The sequence below is a fragment of the Trachypithecus francoisi genome, unplaced genomic scaffold, assembly GCF_009764315.1.
Source record: "Trachypithecus francoisi isolate TF-2019V2 unplaced genomic scaffold, Tfra_2.0 Lachesis_group17, whole genome shotgun sequence".
In the NCBI taxonomy this organism is placed as follows: Eukaryota; Metazoa; Chordata; class Mammalia; order Primates; family Cercopithecidae; genus Trachypithecus; species Trachypithecus francoisi.
Genome location: NW_022681462.1, coordinates 5,523,683 through 5,546,333, shown reverse-complemented (window position 1 = coordinate 5,546,333; position 22,651 = coordinate 5,523,683). Strand labels below are relative to the sequence as shown.

The 22,651-nt window shown below is 39.6% G+C and overlaps 1 protein-coding gene and 1 non-coding gene across 11 annotated transcripts in view; one reads left to right on the top strand and one right to left on the bottom strand.

The window, feature by feature from the left end:
- Window positions 1–19,526, top strand: part of PPP4R3B (protein phosphatase 4 regulatory subunit 3B) — a 75,408-nt gene extending 55,882 nt beyond the window's left edge. For 6 of the 10 annotated variants that reach the window (XM_033239097.1, XM_033239093.1, XM_033239092.1 and 3 more), the window contains 4 exons: window positions 2,564–2,703; window positions 3,169–3,353; window positions 8,631–8,824; window positions 17,896–19,526. In XM_033239097.1, coding sequence (XP_033094988.1) covers window positions 2,564–2,703; window positions 3,169–3,353; window positions 8,631–8,824; window positions 17,896–17,991 — 615 coding nt within the window. In that variant the 3' untranslated portion in view covers window positions 17,992–19,526. The remainder of the gene's footprint in view (window positions 1–2,563; window positions 2,704–3,168; window positions 3,354–8,630; window positions 8,825–17,895) is intronic. The other 4 variants (XM_033239098.1, XM_033239096.1, XM_033239091.1 and 1 more) reach the window with 1 other exon arrangement.
- On the bottom strand, window positions 1,749–1,896 carry LOC117063153. The gene has a single exon (XR_004428768.1). It is a non-coding gene; the product is annotated as a small nucleolar RNA SNORA12 (small nucleolar RNA).
- Window positions 19,527–22,651: the final 3,125 nt, after the last annotated feature.

Genomic DNA, 22,651 nt, shown 5'->3' with positions numbered 1-22,651 from the left:
TGTCTCTACTAAAAATACAAAAATGAGCTGGGTGTGATGGCACACAGCTGTAGTCCCAGCCACTTGGGAAGCTGAGGCACAAGAATCACTTGAACCCAGGAGGTGGGGTTGCAGTGAGCCAAGATTACATCACTTCCTTCCAGCCTGGGTGACAGAGCAAGACTCTTGTCTCAAAAAAAAATTCATTTGGTAGACATTATACAAGGTGCATAAAAGGTAAAATGGAATCCTAGAATTTTAAGTTAAACAGAACAGGAAGTTAGATGGACTACTCCAATTACTGTATTTTATAGATCAGGGAACTAAGACACCCAAAGTTATTAAGTGACCTATTCAAGAACATCCATTTGGATAGTAGCACAATCAGGACCAGTCAGAACTTGAAGCTTTGTCCCAGCTTAGTTTTAGGCAACAGAAGATTTGTCATAAACAGTCTGGAGGGCAATCTATGTGAATAACAGGAGTGCGACAGATAACTGTAGAACCTCTACAACAAATTTACTTCGCCTGTACTTAAATATGCTGAAATCATTCTACTGAGGAAATGGCCACATGGTTGGAAAGAATTTGGGTTTTATTTTTTGTTTTGTGTTGTTTGAGACAAGGTCTCATGCTGTCTGTCGCCCAAGCTCGAGTGCAATAATGCAATCAGAGTTCACTGCAGCCTCGACCTCCTGGGCTCAAGCAGATCCTTCCACGTCAGCCTTCTGAGTAGTTGAAAATAGCATTCACTAAAATGCCTGGCTAATTTTTAAATTTTTTAAGGGATGGGGTCTCCCTCTGTTGCCCAGGCTGTTCTCAAACTCGTAGGCTCAACCAGTCCTCCCACCTCAGCCTCCCAAAGTGTTGGATTACAGTTGTGAGCCACTGCACCTGGCTGGAAATAATTTGAAAAAAGAAAGTCGAAGCTAGAAATTCATTCTCTAGTTTTATTTCTTACAAATCAGATATCTGCTGATAACATGCTGTTCTCATATGAAGATTATTTAGCTGACTGGACTGTTTTTCTAAAAATGGTCAATTGCCAAGTATATGATTTTTAAAAGGATGAAGGGGATAGAAGTCTTTAACCTTGTAAAAGAAGAAACATGGTTAACTAGCTCACTAGTTCCCCATTGTACTGCTACAATAAATCAAAGCTTTCTGTTTTATTTACTTTATATTTTTCTCCTTTAACATTTTGGTGAGATACAGATAAAGCAAATTGTAGGGTTTACAGCCCCGTCCCTATTCCCATGATGGAATTGTTTTTCTGAAAATAAGTTTGAGTGGTTGATCTGTGTACCTTGTGCCCCAAAACTTAATGTATTTTTTCGTTTCACATATTACAGAGCTATTGCCTAGGTTTCTAATTTCTAATTTGCATGTTTTTTTAATTGAGATGTACAGGAGAACTAGTTTTAAGACTTAAATTCCATAATGCAACCAAATTATGGTGTATCTTTTTAAGAAATGGCCTGTGGGTTTCTTACTATGTAGTATTATCTATAAAGTCCTGAATCACAACTTTAATTTTTTTTTTTAAATAAGCCTACTGGGCATGCATGCATCTGCAGTGATGGTTTAGAATTTAGAAGTTATTACTATCAAGTAGTTTATTTCACAAAGATTATACTATTGGAAGACTATAGGAATAGACAAGTAGAATTCCAGATAGTTTATCAGATCTGTGTATATAATATAGTCAGAGAAATCTGTGCTTCTTATTACTTAGGTAAGATGTATCCTCTGTTGTTTTTTCTTCTTCTATGTGTGAGAGCCACCCTCTGATGTGAGAAAGACTTGTGAGAGATCTCTTTGTCATCGAGCCTTTGCCAGCTCCTATGTAATATATGTGGCGGAGTTAGGCTCATTCAAAAACTTAAGAAATGTACCAGAAAGAAAACCACCACAGCCAAATCCCATTTTGATAGCAGTTAAACAGGCAGTCATTAAATAACACCTGTTTGTTGAAAAATACGTTTTTCTTTTATTAATACATAATACTGTACAGATGTATTTGGTACACATATTTATTTTAACATGCATAGAATGTGTAATGATCAAGTCCGGGTATTTGGGATATCCATCACCGTGAGTATTTTGAAAACGTAATTTTAACATCTGCCCTCTAACCAGCTGTGTGCTCTGGATCGAACCATCCAGCCTCTCTTAGGGCCTCAATTTTGTTTTTCTCTAAAACAGGGATAATAAAACCTATCTCAAAGAATTGTTGTGAAGATCAAATGAAATTGTATGTAAAAGTGCTTTTTAAATTATAAAGTGCTATATATATATATATAAATGCAAAAAATAAGCAGAAGATGTAAAATAAATCTATTTACTTTTCGAATGTTCTTTATAGTCTTACAAAAGGGCTCCAGTAAATTGCTTCTCCTTTTTTTTCAAGTTTTCTGTGCAGTCCTGACTCATGTGTAAAGAAACCAGGACATTACATTTTGGAAGGTGATTTTGAAAAACCTTTTTTGATCAGCTTTAGAACTACAAAACAAAATTTTACAGTTTTTCTTCTAATAAGCATTGTATTATATTTTAATTAAATGTAAATTTTGTGCTTATACAGGAAGATATCAAGTCTCTTACTGCACATATAGTTGAAAACTTTTATAAAGCACTTGAATCGATTGAATATGTTCAGACGTTCAAAGGATTGAAGACTAAATATGAACAAGAAAAAGACAGACAAAATCAGAAACTGAACAGGTATGGTTTAAGTATACTGCTTTTATAGCCTAAAAAATTGTGTCCAAAATTGTCTGTAGTTCAGATTTTCCATGGGAAATTTATTGAGGAAGTTTCTTTTCATCACTGGATAGCATAGAGTTGAATAGGAGGGTAAGGTGTCCCCCCCACCCTATATCATTTATATGATAAATTACTACTTTATCTTAAGTAGTTGTATTTTATTGTAACTTAAGAAGAATATTTAGTTTAATTTTTGTATTAAGATTGTAACTTAAGAAGAATATTTAGTTTAATTTACAACATTCTAAAATATTTTGGAGTGTTCTCTGGCTACATCTTCTATCATTACAGAGATTATTTTGATATAAATTATAGTCAGTTAAAATTACTTCAGTTCCTCTTGGTTATACATATCTTTCCTTCAATTCAATCTGATCGTGACCTTTAAATCACTACTCAGTATTTGTGATATATTTCTTACAGTGTACCATCTATATTGCGTAGTAACAGATTTCGCAGAGATGCAAAAGCCTTGGAAGAAGATGAAGAAATGTGGTTTAATGAAGATGAAGAAGAGGAAGGAAAAGTGATTGTGGCACCAGTGGAAAAATCTAAACCAGAAGATGATTTTCCAGATAATTATGAAAAGTTTATGGAGACTAAAAAAGGTATTCAAATTCTGAATTTTTGCACAGTGTACCCTCTTATTTAGTGTAGAAATTACTTTGTTGCTTGTGAAGGTAGGTTTGTAGTTTATAAAGCAAGAAAAGAGTTTTATACCAAATTGTGTTCTTTTAAAATTATGTACTTTTTCCCAATCTGTCTGGGAATTCTTTTCATGTTTAAAATGTTTCTCTTCAAACTTGCCATTTTGTAATGCTATTAATTTGCTAGTTAGAAATTGAGTTATCTACTTACACTTTTCTTTCTGTGAATAGTCTTGGCTTTATTTCTATACTGAAATTCTCAGTAATAACAGAGACCATATAGCTTCATAGAAACCTTCTAGAGTACTTTGCCTGTGTCTTTTACAGCTGATAAACTGAACTCAAACAAGTAACTTTGCTCTTTGAAATTTTAAAATTACAAAAGTTGCATAAAGTTATACTATCAAGAGAAGTGAAAAAGTAAAACTTCCCCTGGCTTTCAGATGTGCTTAACTTGTTTTATAAAACGAAGATCTTGCTAGTACTATATCTTTCAAAAGAACTAGTCATTTTATTTCTGTGGCCTGAGTAATTACCATTTTTTGGAATACTGCCCTGTCTATGTCATTTAAATATTTAATTAAAATTTATACCTTGCTGGGCATGGTGGCTCACGTCTGTAATCCCAGCACTTTGGGAGGCTGAGGCAGGTGGATCATTTGAGCCCAGGAGTTCCAGACGACCCTGGGTAGCATGGTAAAACCCTGTCTCTACAAAAAAACACAAAAATTAGATGGGCACAGTGGCACTTACCTGGAGTCCCAGCTACTAGGAAGGCTGAGGCTGGAGGATCACTTGAGCCTAGGACGTTGAAGCTGCAGTGAGCCATGAGCTGCCACTGCACTCTAGCCTGGTAACAGAGAAAGACCCTATCTCAAAAACAAAAACAAAAAAATGTATGTCTTAGAAGATAAAAGCCTTTCTTGGATTTATTATGTAAGTTTGTGATTTTAAATGTGACATTTTCTGAAGGCAATTCTCAGAAGATTTATTTATTACATTTTCTTTGAAACTATTGCTCCTACTCATTTTCAACTCATTAATTTGATAAGTTTTTTTTGCCTCAGCGTGGTGGAGCAAAAAGCCTATTAAAATGTCCTAAGGAATGGATACCTTTGCTAGACAAATTCTTCTGCCTTTACTCATTATAGGTACTGCCCTGACTACAGTCAAAAGAGGCAATACAGCCATATTTGAAGTTCTGTATCCAGTGTTGAGTGAGACACTGTTAAGAATCATATATAAAAATAGTAACCAGATGTTAAAAGGGATTGGACACCTATGTCGTAAAACAAACAGAAAAAGGAACCTGGAATGTTTAGGACTTACAGACTTGATCATTGTCATTAGGCATTTGGAATATTGACTTGTGAGAGAGATTACTAGGTTTTTACAATGAGTAAAGAAGTGTAGAATCAGTGAGTGGAAGCTACAAGGAGACAATAAAAGGAAGAGTCAGACAGCTCATGAGATTTTAGATGGATATGCTAGATACCACAATGTAGAGTTCTAGCATAGGATGGCTAATTTTGTTATGATCCGTAAGGTCCTTCCTAATACTGAGATTTCTAAGATTCTAGCTGATAAAGACTTATCACTTGTATTAGTTCGTTTAGTACTGTTATAAAGAACTACCTAAGACTGGGTAGTTTATGAAGAAAAGAGGTTTGATCGACTCACGGTTCCTTAGGCTTAACAGGAAACATGGCTGAAAGGCTTCGGGAAACTTACAGTCGTGGTTGAAGGCGCAAGGAAAGCAAGCATATCTTAACCATGGTGGAGCGGGAGACAGAGAGTGTGAAGGAAGGAGGTGCCACACACTTTTGTTTGTTTGTTTGTTTGTTTGCTTTTTGAGATGTAGTCTCACTCTTGTTGCCCAGGCTGAAGTGCAGTGCCGTGATCTCAGCTCACTGCAACCTCTGCCTCCTGGGTTCAGACGATTCTCCTGCCTCCCAAGTAGTTGGGATTACAGGCATGCACCACCACACCCAGCTAATTTTTACATTTTCAATAGAGATGGGGTTTCACCATGTTGGCCAGGCTGGTCTCGAACTCCTGGCCTCAGATGATTCACCCGCCTTGGCCTCCCAAAGTGCTGGGATTACAAACATGAGCCACCAAGCCCGACCGATGTGCCACACACTTTTAAACAACTAGATATCATGAGAACTCACTATCACAAAAATAGCAAGGGGGTATTCTGCCTCCATGATTCAGTCATCTCCTCCAACACAATTACAATTCACAATGAGATTTGGGTGGGGACAAGAGCCAAACCTTATCATTCCACCTCGGCCCCTCCCTAATCTCATGTCCTTTTTACATTTCAAAACCAATCATGCCTTCCCAACAGTCCCCCAAAGTCATAACTCATTCCAGCATTAACTCAAAAGTCCAAGCACAAAGTCTCATATGAGACAAGGTAAATCCCTTCTGCCTATGAGCCTATAAAAGAAGAAAAAAGTTAGTTACCTCCAAGATACAATGAGGGTACAGACATTGGGTAAATGCTCCCATTCCAAATGGGAGAAATTGGCCAAATCAAAGGGGCTGTAGGCCCTGGGCAAGTCCGAAGCCCAGCAGGGTAGTCTTTGAATCTTAAAGCTCCAAAATCGTGTCCTTTGACTCCATGTCTAACACCAGGGCATGCTGATACAATAGGTAGGCTCCCAAGGCCCCGGCTGGCTCTGCCCCTATGGCTCTGCTGGGTACAGCCCCCATAGCTGCATTCATGGGCTACAGTTGAGTGCCTGTGGCTTTTCCAGGTACATGGTGCAAGCTGTTGGTGGATCTACTGTTCTGGAGTCTGGAGGATGATGGACCTCTTCTCATGATTGCACTAGGCAGTATCCCAGTGGGGACTCTGTGTGGGGGCTGCAACCTCACATTTCCCTTCTGCACTGCCCTAGTAGGTTCTTCATAAGAGCTCTGCCCCTGCAGCAGATTTCTGCCTAGACATCCAGTCATTTCTATATGTCTTCTGAAATCTAGATGGTTTGAGAATCAGAGGTTACCAAACCTCAGTTCTTGCCTTCTGCACACCCACAGGCCCAGCATCACATGGAAGCCACCAAGACTTGGGGCTTGCACCCTCTAAAGCCATGGCCCAAGCTGTACCTTGGCTCCTTTTAGCCATGACTGGAGCTGCAGCACCTGGGATGCAGAGTGTCCCAAGACTGCACAGAGCAGTAGGTCCCTGGGCCCAGTTCACAAAACCATTTTTCCCTCCTAGGCCTCTGGGCCTGTGAATTAACATTTGGCTCCTTGTTACTTATTCAGATTTCTGCAGCCCAGCTTGAATTTCTCCCCAGAAAATGGGTTTTTCTTTTCTACTGCATGGTCAGGCCGCAAGTTTTCCAAACTTTATGCTCTGCTCCCTTTTAAATATAAATTCTAATTTCAGGTTATCTCTTTCTTCATGCATATGAGCATACACTTTTAGAAACAGCCAGAAGCCTTTTTTTTTTTTTTTTTTTTTTTTTTTGAGACAGAGTCTCTGTCGCCCAGGCTGGAATGCAGTGGCATGATCTCAGCTCACTGCACCCTCTGCCTCCCAGGTTCAACCGATTCTCCTGCCTCAGCCTCCCAAGTAGCTGGGACTACAGGTGTGTGCCACCATGACCACCAGCTAATTTTTGTATTTTTAGTAGGGACAGGGTTTCACCATGTTGGCCAAGCTGGTCTTGAACTCCTGACCTCAAGTAATCCACCCGCCTCAGCCTCCCAGAGTGCTGGGATTACAGGCATGAGCCTAAATCGAGACGATACCCTAAATCGTCTCTCTCAAGTTCCACAGATCTCTAGGGCGGGGGCAAAATGCTGCCAGTCTCTTTGCTAAAGCATAGCAACTATGACCTTTACTCCAGTTCCAAATAAGTTCCTTACCTCCATCTGAGACCTCCTCAGCCTAGACTTCATTGTCCATATCACTGTCAGCATTTTGGTCAAAACCAGTCAACAAGTCTTTTGGAAGTTCCAGACTTTCCCATATCTTCTTGTCTTTTTCTAAGACCTCCAAATTGTTCCAACCTCTGCCTGTTACCCGGTTCCAAAGTTGCTTCCACATTTTCAGGTATCTTTTTTTTGAGATGGAGTCTCACTCTGTCACCCAGGCTGGTTGGTGTTCAGTGGCATAATCTCGGCTTGCTGCAACCACTGCCTCCAGGGTTCAAGCGATTCTCCTGCCTCAGCCACCAGAGCAGCTGGGATTATAGGTGTGTGCCACCACCCCCAGCTAATTTTTGTATTTTTAATAGAGAAGAGGTTTCATCATGTTGGCCAGGCTGGTCTTGAACTCCTGACCTCAAGTGATCCACCCTCCTCAGCCTCCCAAAGTGCTGGGATTACAGGCGTGAGCCACTGCGCCCTGCCATTTTCAGGTATCTTTATAGCAGTACCCCATTCCTGGTACCAATTTTCTGTGTTAGTTCGTTTTCACACTGCTCTAAAGAACTACCTGAGACTGTGTAATTTATGAAGAAAAGAGGTATAATTGACTTATAATTCCACATAGCTGGGGGGGCCTCAGGAAACTTGTGGTGGAAGGTGAATGGGAAACAAGGCGTGTCTTACATGGCAGCAGGAGAGAGAGAGCAAGGCGGGACATGCCACCCTTTAGAACAACCAGATCTCGTGAGAACTCACTGTCACAACAGTAGCAAGGGGGAAATCCACCCCCATGATCCAGTCACCTCTCAGCAAGTGCCTCCCCTGACACGTGGGGATTACAATTTGATTTGAGATTTGAGGAGGGGACACAGAGCCAAACCGTATCATCACTGTACACATCGTGCTCTACTTTTAAAAAAGTTCTTAGGAAACAAAGGCAATTTTTTTCTTTTTTCTTTTTTTTTTTTTTTTGAGACAGAGTTTCGCTCTTGTTGCCCAGGCTGGAGTGCAATGGTATGATCTCGGCTCACCACAACCTCTGCCTCCCAGGTTCAAGTGATTCTCCTGCTTCAGCCTCCCAAGTAGCTGGGATTATAGACATACGCCACCACACCCAGCTAATTTTGTATTTTTAGTAAAGACGGGGTTTTTCCATGTTGGTCAGGCTGGTCTCGAACTCCGGCCTCGGGTGATCTGCCCACCTCAGCCTCCCAAAGTGTTGGGATTACAGGCGTGAGCCACTGTGCCCAGGCAGCAATGTTTTATAAGTTTTTAAATTATTGCTCTTTTTAGATGTTTTGACTTAGCAGTATTTATTGATATACGTTCAAAATTTTACTTTTGCTTTAGCAAAAGAAAGTGAAGACAAGGAAAACCTTCCCAAAAGGACATCTCCTGGTGGCTTCAAATTTACTTTCTCCCACTCTGCCAGTGCTGCTAATGGAACAAACAGTAAATCTGTAGTGGCTCAGACAACACCAGCAACTTCTAATGGATCCTCTTCCAAAACCACAAACTTGGCTACGTCAGTAACAGCCACCAAGGTAGGTGAAACAGCATGACACACAAACTTTGCTTTTCCCATCTGTGAGATTTTTTCATGTTTACTGAAAAAAATTTGGATAATCAAAACAATTTCAATAGAATTTTTGTTATCAAAACATTGTTGATTGTAGAATTTTATTTTATTTATTTTATTTTATTTTATTTTATTTTTTGAGATAGAGTCTCACTCTGTCGCCAGGCTGGTGTGCAGTGGAGTGATCTCGGCTGACTGCAACCTCCGCCTCCCGAGTTCAAGCAATTCTCCTGCCTCAGCCTCCCAAGTAGCTAGCTGGGACTATAGGCGCACACCACCACACCCAGCTAATTTTTGTATTTTTAGTAGAGACAGGGTTTCACCATGTTGGCCAGGATGGTCTTGATCTCTTGACCTCATGATCCACCCACCTTGGCCTCCCAAGGAGAATTTCATTTTATTTAGGCTTATGATAATAAATGTAAGCATCCTTCCTCCTTGTCCCCCATTCTATTTTGGAGCACTTAAGTTGATTCTAATATTTCACTGACTACTTAGTGTTACTGCATTTTAAATTATTTTCTTGGATAGGTGAGTAGTAGAATATCTTCATACATACAGTCACATTCATCTTCAGAAAGTCTGTGCCAGTTTATGTTACTATAAACTGTGTGTGAGTGTGCCTGGCCAATTGCAGCTTTGCCAGCGCTATAATTATTTTTAGTGTTTGCCAGGTAGGTAGGGGAGACAGTATATAATATCTCATTTCCAGTTGTGTATACTTTATTAGTAGTAAGGCTAAATATTAGCCTTTTGAATCTGCTCTTCTTTTTTTTTTTTTTTTGAGACGGAGTCTCTCTCTGCCGCCCAGGCTGGAGTACAGTGGCCGGATCTCAGCTCACTGCAAGCTCCGCCTCCTGGGTTCACGCCATTCTCCTGCCTCAGCCTCCTGAGTAGCTGGGACTATAGGCGCCCGCCACCGCGCCCGGCTAATTTTTTTTTTTGTATTTTTAGTAGAGACGGGGTTTCACTGTGGTCTCGATCTCCTGACCTTGTGATCCACCCGCCTCGGCCTCCCAATGAATCTGCTCTTCTCTGCAAATTGGATTATATTATTGTTGATGAATCTTTAGTTAAGGATATTAGACTTTCTGTTGTTCTTATAACAAATGTATTTCCCTTGGTTACCTTTTTTTATAAACAAGTTTAAATTTTATATGAAACATTTTTCTTGTTCATATGTTATATGAAATCATCCTTTTTCCCCAAAAAGGAGTGGCTTAAAATAAAAAGGCATAAATATGGGACAACTATTGTATAAAGATAGAAAGACAAGCAGAAACACCATGGCAGTGCACACCTTACTGAAGGAATGCCTCTTGTTTGGAACACAAAATATAAGTCTAAGTTTATTTTACAAAAATGAAGAATTTTCATTCAGTAGTATAGTGAGATAGGCTTTTGACAGTAGCATTTTCATGATATTCTGTATTTGAAATATATTTTATGTTTTTTAACTGGAAAATTTTAAAATTAATTTTCAACTTTATGGTAGGACAATTTAGAGTGATATTGTGACACTACATTAAGAATGTTTGGGCTGGGCACAGTGGCTTACACCTGTAATCCTAGCACTGTGGGAGGCCAAGGCAGGAGGATCGCTTGAGCCCAGGAGTCCAAGACCAGTCTGGGCAACAAGGTGAGACGCCATCTCTACAAAAAGTATTAAAATATTAGCTGGGTGTGGTGGCACACACCTGTGGTTCCAGCTACTCAAGAGTCTTAGGCAGGAGAGTTGGTTGAGCCTGAGAGGTGGAGACTTCAGTGAGCCGTGATCTTGCCACTGCACTCCAGCCTGAGCAAGAGAGTGAGACCCTGTCTCAAAAAAGAGTATTTGCCATAGAGTTGTATTGTTTGGGTTCAAATATTGACTCTGCCTCTTTCTAGCTGTATCACCTTGAATAAGTTATTTAATCTCTCTGGGCCTTAAGCTGCCTAACTTCCTGCTTCCAGGTTGTTGTTGTTGCGACAGAGTCTCACTCTGTCACCCAGCCTGGAGTGCAGTGGTGCGATCACAGCTCACTGCCTCCCCTACCTCCTGGGCTCAACTGATCCTCCCATCTCAGCCTCCCGAGTAGCTGGGGATGCAGGTGCATGCCACTATGCCTGGCTAATTTTTGTATTTTTGGTAGAGATGGGTTTTCGCCATGTTGCCCAGGCTGGTCTCAGACTGCTGGGCTCAAGCAGTCCTGCTCAGCCTCCCAAAGTGTTAGGATTAACAGGCATTAGCCAGCATGCCTGGCTGACTTTCTTGTTTTAAAAAGGGATAAAATAGTAGCTACTTTATAAGCTTGTTGGGAAGATTAAATTATTTAACAAATGTATAAATGCTGAGAACACTGCTTAATACCTTCTCAATGTATGTTAGCTTTTTTTTTTTTTCAAATCGAAGTAATACATGCACTTACTTTCAAAAGTCAAATATTACCAAAAGGCAAGTTTATATTAGAAAAAAATCAGTCCCTCTGTTCCCCTCCACAAAGACCCCTTTGAACTCTTTTAGCTGTGTCTTTTATTTCTAATAATATGTCAGTACTGCATACCTTTTCTATCCTACTTTTATATCCTGTTCATTTTGTTTTCCTATTATATTTTCTGTGATATTTCCCTGAGTTTTTATTATCCTTCCAGATAATTTACTTACGAATGAGCAAAATTAAATGCAAACACCAACACCTTTTTCACTCTTCTTGACACTAACAGCAGATTACAGAATACATCTGTTATACATCCTTTTTAGAGACGGGGATAAAAACAATGTTCTCGGAAAACAGTTGCTCAATCACTGTAGACACAGAATTTTGAAATTAAGCAAGATAGGAGGTGACAGAAGTTAAGCACCACTTTAATTTGCTCTCAGCCTTCTTAACAAAGTGTGCCCACATTCCTAAGGGGTGGCAGATTCTTTATCACCAGTTGCCCTTTGGTTTAGCCAGTTTCACCAACAGTGTTAATTGCTATAGTTGAAGGCTGGCTAGACATTAGCTAGTAATGAATTTAAACAAAACATTTGTTTTTATGATATAAATGCCATAAAGACACAAAATACTTCTTTAGTTGTATAACTGTAAAACTTGCATGTTTTCTATGAGGAAAAATATAAAATCAGAATGAGAAGCCATTTGTGGATACTAAAATAAACACTTGTCACAGACTCACAGTAGAGAAACCTGTTATCTTACTTTTTTATGTAGCAAATTTATCTTGGTGAATTCTGCATATCAGGACATTAGAGATTTCCTGCATAGAACTCAAAAGTATGGATATACCTTAATTTATAATTAGCCTCTATCGATGGGCATTCAAGTTGTTTCCAGCTTTTTGTAGTTATAATCATTGCTGCAATGTGTGACCACTTACATACATCGTTTCATATACATGTGTATTTCTGTATAGAATGTGCATTTATTATAATGTTGTAGGATTACAGGTGTGTGACACCATGCATGGCTAATTTTTGTATTTTCAGTAGAGATGGGGTTTCACCATGCAGGCCAGGCTCATCAAGAATTCCTGGCCTCAAGTGATTCACCGACCTCGGCCTCCCAAAGTGCTTTTTCATAGGTTATTGTTGTCATTTATTTTGATCCTTTCATTCACATTGGAAACTACTCAAGTGGTAATCTTAGGATTTCCTTTCATGGAAAAAAAAAAAAAGGCAGATTTTAATAAGAGTGCCAAGACAATTGGATGGAGGAAAGAGTACTCTTTTCTTTCTTTTTTTTTTTTTTTTTTGAGATGGAGTCTCGCTCTGTCGCCCAGGCTGGAGTGCAGTGGCGAAATCTTGGCTCACTGCAAGCTCCACCTCGCAGTTCATGCCATTCTCCTACCTCAGCCTCCCGAGTAGCTGGGACTACAGGCGCCCGCCACACTTGGCTAATTGTTTGTATTTTTAGTAGAGACGGGGTTTCACTGTGTTAGCCAGGATGGTTTTGATCTCCTGACCTCGTGATCTGCCCGCCTCGGCCTCCCAGAGTGCTGGGATTACAGGTGTGAGCCACTGCACCTGGCCAGAATACCCTTTTCAGTAAATGTTACAACTGTATATCCACATGCAGAAGAATGAAGTTAGAGGCCTATCTCACATCATATACAAAACTCTCACAATGGATGAAAAGATCCAAATGTAAAAGTTGTAAGTCTAAAGCTCTTTTTTTAAAAAAAAGCATAAATGTCTATGACCTTGGATTTAGGCAATGATTTCATAGAATATGACACAAATACCACAATTGAAAAAAGAAAAATAATAAATTGGACTCCATCAAAATTTAAAAATGTTGTACTCAAAGGATACTACCATAAATTGAAAAGACAATCCACAAAATGGGAAGAAATATTTGTAAATGATATATCTGATAAGTAACTGGTATCCAGAATATATAAAGAACTCTTACACCTCGGCATGACAACCCAGTTTTAAAATGGGCAAAGGATTTTAATAGACATTTCTGCAAAGAAGATACACAAGTGGCCCATGTAAGCATGTGGAAAGATGTTTAACATCATTAGTAAGGGAAATGCAAATCAAAATCACAATATGATAGCATTTCATATCCTCTAGGATAGCTATAATAAAAAAGATGCACAAAAACAAGTGTTAGCAAGAATGTAAACTGTGACATCCGTTGCTAGTGAGAATATAAAATAGCACAACAGGCAGGTGCAGAGTCTCATGCCTGTAATCCCAGCACTTTCGGAGATCCGAGGCAGGAGGATCACGTGAGCCCAGGAGCTCCAGACCAGCCTGGGCAACATGGCAAAACCCCATCTCTACAAAAATTAGCTGGACATGGTGGCACATGACTGTGGTCCCTCGGGAGGCTGAGGTGGGAGGATCACTTGAGCCCAGCACGCAGAGGTTGCAATGAGCTGAGATCACATCACTGTACTCCAGCCTGGGCAACAGAGTGAGACCATGTCTCAAAAAATAAATAAGTAAATAAATAAATAAATAAATAAATAAAAATATAATGGTATAACAGCTTTGGAGTATAGTCAGGAGGTTCCCTAAAAAGTCAGAGTACCGTATGACCCAGAGTTACCATATGACCCAACTACTTCATTTCCTAGGTATATATTTAAGAAAACTAAAAACGTGTCCACTGTAAAACTTGTGTATGAATGTTAATAGCAGCACTGTTCATAATAGCCAAAAAGTGGGAATAACGCAAATGTCTCTCAGCTTATGATGAATGGATACACAAAATGTGGCATATTCATACAGTGGATATTATTTGGCCATAAAAAGGAATAAAGTCCTGATATGCTAAGCATAGATTAACTTTGAAAACATTGTGGTAATTGAAGTAAACCAGTCACCAAAAAACCACATATTATATGATTCCATTTATATGAACTGTCCAGAATAAGCAAATCCACGGAAACAAAGTAAGTTAGTGGTTGCCAAGAGCTGGGTGGTTGGGGGGGGGGGGGTGTGGTGGGGGAATGAGGACTGTTTTGGGGGACTTTTTTGGTGGGTGAAATGATGGAAATGTTCTGGAATTAGTGGTGAGTGATTACATGACTTGTATATATACTAAAGCCACTAAATTATATGCTCTAAAAGGGTGAGTTTATGGTGTGTGAAAATTACACACTTTAAAAAGTTGACTTTATGGTATGGACTTAGTAGTGCCCTGCTTTTTGGGGGAGGTGTTAGTTGTTTGTAGTTCCCCCCATACCCCTTCTGTGAAGCCATCTAATTTTTACAGACAAAGCTAGTCTCTTACACCTTGTAAGTATAAGCGTGGTTGTTAGTGTTCTGAGAGCCTACATAGCAAAGCTTATTGTAGGGTAGCATGTCTGCTCAGTATACAAAATTTAAATGTATTCTTTCATTTTCAGCCTGGCCTTACCCATGCCCTTTTCTTTGCCTAAAATCATGAAATATACGGTCCTTTGCTCTATAAAGTTCATTACATTCTCTATAGAGTTTATTCTTTATAGAGTCATTTTCTCTGTAGAATTCCCTATAGTTGGTGATGGTGGAGGGACAGAAATCTCCTGGCTGTCAGAGGTGTAGAATCAATGAACCAGTTGTCTGTTTTACTATAATTTAACTGTCTTCCCTGCTTTCCCCAGTATTTTGGTGCCTTTACTGTCTAGCTTCTTTCTGGGGTTCTCTTAAGACACGCCAGTTTCTCGTTTCTGTATCCCTCTGCAAATACTTAGTTCTTGGCTTCTTCTTGTTATATGAGTTGCCTTGCCTCTGATTTCTCTTTTCCAGAAATGCTTTGGCAACTCTAAACTGCTGTTTTCTCTTCTCCTGTTTTCTTTGCTGGTATTTACTTTTTAAATTTCTTACGTAAATACCCTGCAAAAACAACCCAAATGTCCCACCAGAAACTCAGGAATTAAAGTATATGAGAAGCTGGGCATGGTGGCTCATTCCTGTAATCCCAACACTTTGGGAGGCTGAGGCAGGCAGATCACTTGAGGCCAGGAGTACAAGGCCAGCCTGGTGAAAGACACAGTGAAACCCCGTGTCTACTAAAAATACAAAAGTTAGCCAGGCATGTTGGTGCGTGCATGTAGTCCAAGCTACTTGGGTGACTGAGGCACAAGAATCACTTGCACCCTGGAGAACTGAGATCTCACAACTGCACTTTAGCCCGGGCGACAGAGCAAGACTATAAAAATATATATATATTCATACCATGGAATGCAAGAGTTTAAAACAATGAAATGGAACTTTATGTCCTGACATCAAAAGCTTTTTTTTATATGAACATGATTGTAAAAGAGTAAGTATAATTTCAATCTGCTATTTTAAAACAGTACGTTTCTAGATACATATTAAAAGTATGGAATCAGCTTCACAAAGTGCATCTCTAGATTCAGGCCATTTTACTTCCAACATTTCACATTTTGCATTTTTATTATTTTTATTGTAAGCATGTTTTAAATGTATGTTAGTTTGCAGAGATAATATAAGTAAAACTCAAATTGTATAACTGAGTTTTTCAGACAATTTATTAATCTTGGGCAAAAACAAGTATTAACCATTTGGAATACATATGTTTATATATTATGATATGTAATATTAAGCATAATTAAAACTTTGCTGTCATCGTTTTAATTATCAGATTGGTGCCTTTTTATACGAGAATTATTTTGTTTTTCCTCTCGTCCAATTTGTTTGGCTTAGAAACAAAATAATAGAAAAACAATAGTAGTAATAGCAGCTAATAGCACTTATTGAACACTAACTACATACCAAGCACTGTGCTGAAGTGCTTTAGATGTTTTGTTGTCAACTTATTTATTTATTGTTGTTTTTTTTTTTTTGAGACGGAGTCTTGCTCTTATTGCCCAGGCTGGAGTACAGTGGCGCCATCTTGGCTCACTGAAACCTCCACCTCCCGGGTTCAAGCGATTCTCCTGCCTCAGCCTCTGAAGCAGCTGGGATTACAGGCATGCGCCACCACACCTGGCTAAGTTTTGTATTTTTAGTAGAGACAGGGCTTCACCATGTTGGTCAGGCTGGACTAGAACTCGTGACGTCAGGCGATCCACTCACCCTGGCCTCCCAAAATGCTAGGATTACAGGCGTGAGCCACTGCGCCTGGCCATCAATTTAATTTTCAATATAGTTCACTGAGGCCTAAATACTACTATACCAATTTTACAGACAAACTGAGGCAGAAATATTAAACTACTTGCCCAAGGGTTTGTGGTTTTATTTTTTTATTTTTTTGAGATGGAGTCTTGCTCTGTTCCCCAGGCTGGAATGCAGTGGCGTGATCTCTACCTCCCAGGTTCAAGAGATTCTCATTCCTCAGACTCCCGAGTCGCTGGGACTACAGGTGCCTGGCACCACGCCAGGCTAATGTTTTATTTTTAGTAGAGATAGGGTTTCACCATGTTGGCCAGGTTGATTTTAAACTCATGATCTCTCAGGTGACCTGTCTGCCTCAGCCTCCCAAAGTGCTGGAATTACAGGCATAAGCTACTGTGCCCACCCCCAAAGCTTTTTTTGTTTTTTTGTTGTTGTTGTTGTTGTTTTACGTAAAACGTGCTGTCATTAGAATTTGACATCAGACCTACAGTTAGCCTGTTTTCAACAATTTAGCCATGTTGCTTCTTGCATATCCAGACTTAAGATGTGTATGTGATTGAGAAACAGATTATCAGACAGGTATATAAGTCTTTCTGATAACTGTTTCTAGCTGCCCAGAGGCCTTTTTTTGGTTGGTTAATATTATAGTGATTTGGTTACATTCTGGTAAAACCAGGTATCTCAGTACTTTAGATAAAGAATGAGTTACTTCTGTTGCATTTGTTTATCTCCTAGAGGTCTGAAGGGTTTGAACTAAATACAGTGTTTGCAGAAGCCCTCTTAACCTATAGGACATAAGTTTTCATGGGATTGGCTCAAAATGAATGAAACGCTGTGGATGTATAATTTTCTGGAGAGTACCCAGAGTTTTTCTAGGATTTTCACACAGAAGTTACTCATCAAAGGCCAAGACCACGAATTACCTCATCCTTATTTTTCTTTTGGTCAGAGAGCCAGCCCTGAATGTTTTACTTACTATTTTATAGGAATCATTTCATGTGTTTATCTTCAGCCATTTAAGCTATACTTCAAAAGCACAATGAAAACAATGATGTGTACTTAGTGATGAAATATACACAAGATGAACAAAGACTACAAAGGGATTTCTTGTGGTAATAAAATTAGAGAAATGCACTAGTGCATCTCCAATGTCCTTTCTAGCTTCCAAATGTTATAATTGTTATCCCTATTTGGAAAAGTAGGCATTTTCCCACAGTAAAATTTTGCAGAATTGAGTTTTGAAGTATCATTAATAATCCAAGAACCAGATAGAAAAGTTAAGGGTTACTGCAAGTGCTACTAATTAGTACTCAGACGTTCGTAATTTCAAGCAGTTCCTTTATCAAATTCAAATGTGTTAATTTCTGATAATGATTTAGAAAAATGATTTCTGATATCTTTAAAAGTGATTGGATTTGTACTAAAAGCTCTTTTTTGTTATATATGTTTAAAGAAAATTTTTGTTAATTCTTCATTAGGGAAGTTTGGTTGGCTTAGTGGATTATCCAGATGATGAAGAGGAAGATGAAGAAGAAGAAACGTCCCCCAGGAAAAGACCTCGTCTTGGCTCATAAAATATTTAATTAGGGGACCCTCAACATGTGGTCTTAAAATGCTGCAACTGTTCAATGAGCTGTAAATCCGAATCAGAAAGCTTTCTCAATTGAACTTAGAAAATATACAAGGAGTAGCAAAAGACACTCAATATATCAGCTAAGGGAGTTTAGTTCTAATAAAAAAACAGGCTTCCCAGGAACTTCATTGCTTGCTAGTAATTAAAGGGTTTGCCTTTTAGGCTGTCAAAACAAACGTTAATAACCAGAACCTGGGAGACAGCTTCTCAGCAAGGAAAAGTCACAGATTTTGGGACAGTTTAGGGGAGGGGAAAAGGTTGATAAAATAATGCAGGGTTGCTCCTCGGGGTGTTGATCTAAAAACAATTTTACAGAACTTCAGTTGTAAACTCAATAACATTACTTGTATAATGGTGCTGGCCATGTTGTTGTTTTAATCAGTTGCCTCTTTTTAAAAGAAATTTTTATGGAAAACACATTCAACTATCATAAAAAAAATGAAGTTAAGCTGTTGGGACCATTTATTTAAGATTTAACAAAAGTTCAGCCTTTTAGGTAGTTGAAGGGAAGTACACCCCATATTCAGCACATGTTGAATTTTCTACACCAGGAATTTTCAATATGTATATTGATGAAAACAAGCTCAATTCAAACTGGACAGTTTTAAGATAATGTTAAAATCAGCACTTTTAGAGACAATGAAGGCCAAGAATCAGTACAGTAGTATTCCAAAATGATTTTCTCTAGAAATTTGAAAGTGGATAGAACAGAATGTTTTCAACCACCTACCAGTACAATCTTTTGTGGAAGATACTTTGAAATCACTTTTTGCTTTGTTAGTAAAGTTCTCTCTCTTTCCAGAGCTGCAAGTTTTAAAGTGTTACTTATACAGACCAACAAAGAATAGTGCTGAATTAAGTGGCATTTAGTATCTGGAAGCCATTTTGATCCAAGAAGCAACTTGTCAAAGTCAGCATGCAGCACATGTAGCTTTTCTGTAAACAAGGGTGTGATATGAAAGCTGCTTTTTTAAGAAGAGTAAAAGCACATTCCATGTACGTAAGTGAATTTTAAAATTAAATTGAGGCAAACAGTTACGTTTTATTTTTAGAGCAACAAGTTAACTGTACATATTTTAATGTTAGTTTGCTCATCTATGATCTGAGATCATGCCGAAGTGAGAAAAATGTCCCCAAAATACAATTTCATGCATTGGGAAAAAAAATTTTTAATAGTAATTCCAGCCACAATCTTTAGATCACCCTTGTAATGTGTTATGGGTCCATTTTTCCTGGAATAGTTTAATCTGAAGCAGTTTCCCCTGTTTTGGAGATTTTGTAGTTAATTTTAATTTTGGCTGTTTGGAAAAGATGAGCTGTCTGTGTAGATATGAAGTATAGTTTTTCCATAAAACAGATGTTTATTTTGTATTAAAAATACCACTGTACTTGTTTTACACCATTTGTATACATGTGGTGATATTAATGCTAAACTGTAAAATTCAGGAATTAAAATGTGACCCTGTAATTCCATAATTGATGTTTGTGTTTGGTTTGTTGTAAATATAAATTAACTCCATTTTGAGATATGTCAATTTTACAGTATCTTTTAAAAGGCAATAAAATTATACATAAATATTTATTATAAACTGCTAGGTCATACCCCAGTTTTAATGAAATAATTCTAAACAAATGCGGGTCAACGGCACTTTATCACTGACTACTTATAGAAGGTAAGCCTTGGGGAAATCAAAGCATCATGGTATGGAGCTTTTCTCACCTCTTCAGTTAAAGGCGTACATATAATAAGAAAGAAAGACCTTGGCCGGGCGCGGTGGCTCAAGCCTGTAATCCCAGCACTTTGGGAGGCCGAGACGGGTGGATCACGAGGTCAGGAGATCGAGACCATCCTGGCTAACACGGTGAAACCCCGTCTCTACTAAAAAATACAAAAAACTAGCCGGGCGACGAGGCGGGCGCCTGTAGTCCCAGCTACTCGGGAGGCTGAGACAGGAGAATGGCTTGAGCCCGGGAGGCGGAGCTTGCAGTGAGCTGAGAGCCGGCCATTGCACTCCAGCCTGGGCGACAGAGCGAGACTCCGTCTCAAAAAAAAAAAAGAAAGAAAGACCTTCCACCTCATAAGGCAGGTGACTCAGGATATTTTAAACCAAGATCAGTAAAGTTCCCATCCACTTTCTTTGAATCAGCAAGTTTTATCCAGACCCATCTCTCAGCTTTTATTAAATTTCTTCTTATAATAAGCCCACATGTAAAACAGTTTCCTAGTTACTTTTTGTTTGTTTGAATCTCGCTCTTGTTGCCCAGGCTGGAGTGCAGTGGCGCAATCTCAGCCCACTGCAACCTCCACCTTTGGATTCTAGTGATTCTCCTGCCTCAGCCTCCTGAGTAGCTGAGTAGCTGGGAGTACAGGCGCCCATCACCACACCCAGCTAATTTTTAGTAGAGGCAGGGTTTCACCATGTTGGCCAGGCTGGTCTTGAACTCCTGACCTCAAGTGATCCGCCTGCTTTGGCCTCCAAAAGTCCTGGGATAAAGGTGTGACCCACCGTGTCCAGCCCTCCTCATTACTCTTGACTCCTCTTAAGTAACTTTAAGTCCTAGTAGGAAGTACTATTTTTCTTTTTTTTTTTTTTTTTTTTTTTTTTTTGAGATTTAGTCTTGCTCCATCGCCCAGGCTGGAGTGCAGTGGCACGATTCAGCTCATTGCAACCTCCGCCACCTGGGTTCAAGCAATTGTCTGCCTCAGCCTCCTGAGTAGCTGGGATTACAGGTGCCCATCACCATGCCAGGCTAATTTTTGTATTTTCAGTAGAGACGGGGTTTCACCATCTTGGCCAGGCTGGTCTTGAGCTCCTGACCTCGCGATCCACCCGCCTCAGCCTCCCTGTCTCTGTATCTTATGAAGACTTCCTTTTTCTTTCTGAAGAGCTGCCATAAGTCTTAAACATTTAAATCATCATCTGAACCTTTTCTTGTAGTAGAATTGTGAATATTTTCCTGAAGTACAGGTTATGGTTTTCATGGTACAAGTGCTTACCTACGACGATAAGAGAATAAGGCTTAAAATATCCCTTAAAAGAACAATTGTGAGAATTCCACGTTAGCAGCTGTCTTTAAATGACTACTCTCAGACAGATCTGGGTTTTTGTATCTTCATCTTTACTCAGTGAAGCAAGCCAAGAGCCCACATTTGTATGCCTTAGGTCCTCTTAAAATGGTATCTGTAAACATGTATCCAATATAAAAACTATTTTTAATAAAAAGTTACATGAAACAGATTTCTGTGTTTTAATCACTAGCATTTCCTCTTATCCATCTAGTGATGAAAATGTAACAAAACGTAAATACTGGTTTTTCTGCAGATTGAAGGTTGGAATTGTGTAACTGAAACTGAGTAATTCTTGTTACATTAATTTTGGTATCCTTTTTTTTTTTTGAGACGGAGTCTTCGCTCTGTTGCCCAGGCTGGAGTGCAGTGGCTGGATCTCAGCTCACTGCAAGCTCCGCCTCCCGGGTTTTACGCCATTCTCCTGCCTCAGCCTCCCGAGTAGCTGGGACTACAGGCGCCCGCCACCTCGCCGGGCTAGTTTTTTGTGTTTTTTTAGTAGAGATGGGGTTTCACCGCGTTAGTCAGGATGGTCTTGATCTCCTGACATGATCCGCCCGTCTCGGCCTCCCAGAGTGCTGGGATTACAGGCTTGAGCCACCGCGCCCGGCCTCTTTTTTTAAAAAGCTTATAATCGTAGACTTAAGGAGATAAAATGTGATTATAAGTTAAATCTCAGGAGTATCCTGTACTTAGAAAAGGGTGGACGTGGGATATTACAAGATTGGACTTTTTTTTTTTTTTTTTTTTTTTTTTTTGGAGATGGAGTCTTGCTCTGTTGTTGCTCAGGCTGGAGTGCAGTGGCGTGATCTCACTGCAATTTCCACCTCCCAGGTTCAAGCGAGTCTCCTGCCTCAGCCTCCCGAGTAGCTGGCACATTACAGGCATGCACCACCACGCCCAGCTTATTTTCGTATTTTAGTAGAGATGGGTTTTCACCATGTTGGTTAGGCTGGTCTTGAACTCCTGATCTCAAGTGATCCCGCTCAGCCTCCCAAAATGTTGGGATTACAGGCGTGAGCCACTGTGCCTGGCCTTGTTGTTGTTTTTTTTTTTTTTTTTGATATGGAGTCTTGCTCTGTCAGCCAGGCTGGCGTGCAGTGGCGTGAGCTCCAGTTCAGCGCAACTTCCGCCTCCCGGGTTCAAGCGATTCTCCTGCCGCAGCCTTCCAAGTAGCTAGGATTACAGGTGCCCGCCACCACGCCTGGCTAATTTTTGTATTTTTAGTAGAGACAGAGTTTCACCATGTTGGCCAGGCTGGTCTCCTAACCTCAAGTGATCCTCCTGCGTTGGCCTCCCAAAGTGCTGGGATTACAGGCATGAGCCACCACACCAGGCCTGGAAGTTTCTGAAAGGTAGGTCTCCTATTGTGTTTATCTTTAAATAGACCACAGAAAACTATCCTAGGGTCACTTCTCTTAAACACCAACACCCAGTGGTGGCATCTCCTTCAACAGGCTCAATCAATTATTCCCTTTGCCTGTGTTTTAGTAATAGTTTGTCTAGAAAGAGTCATTATTTTTTACATCCCGCA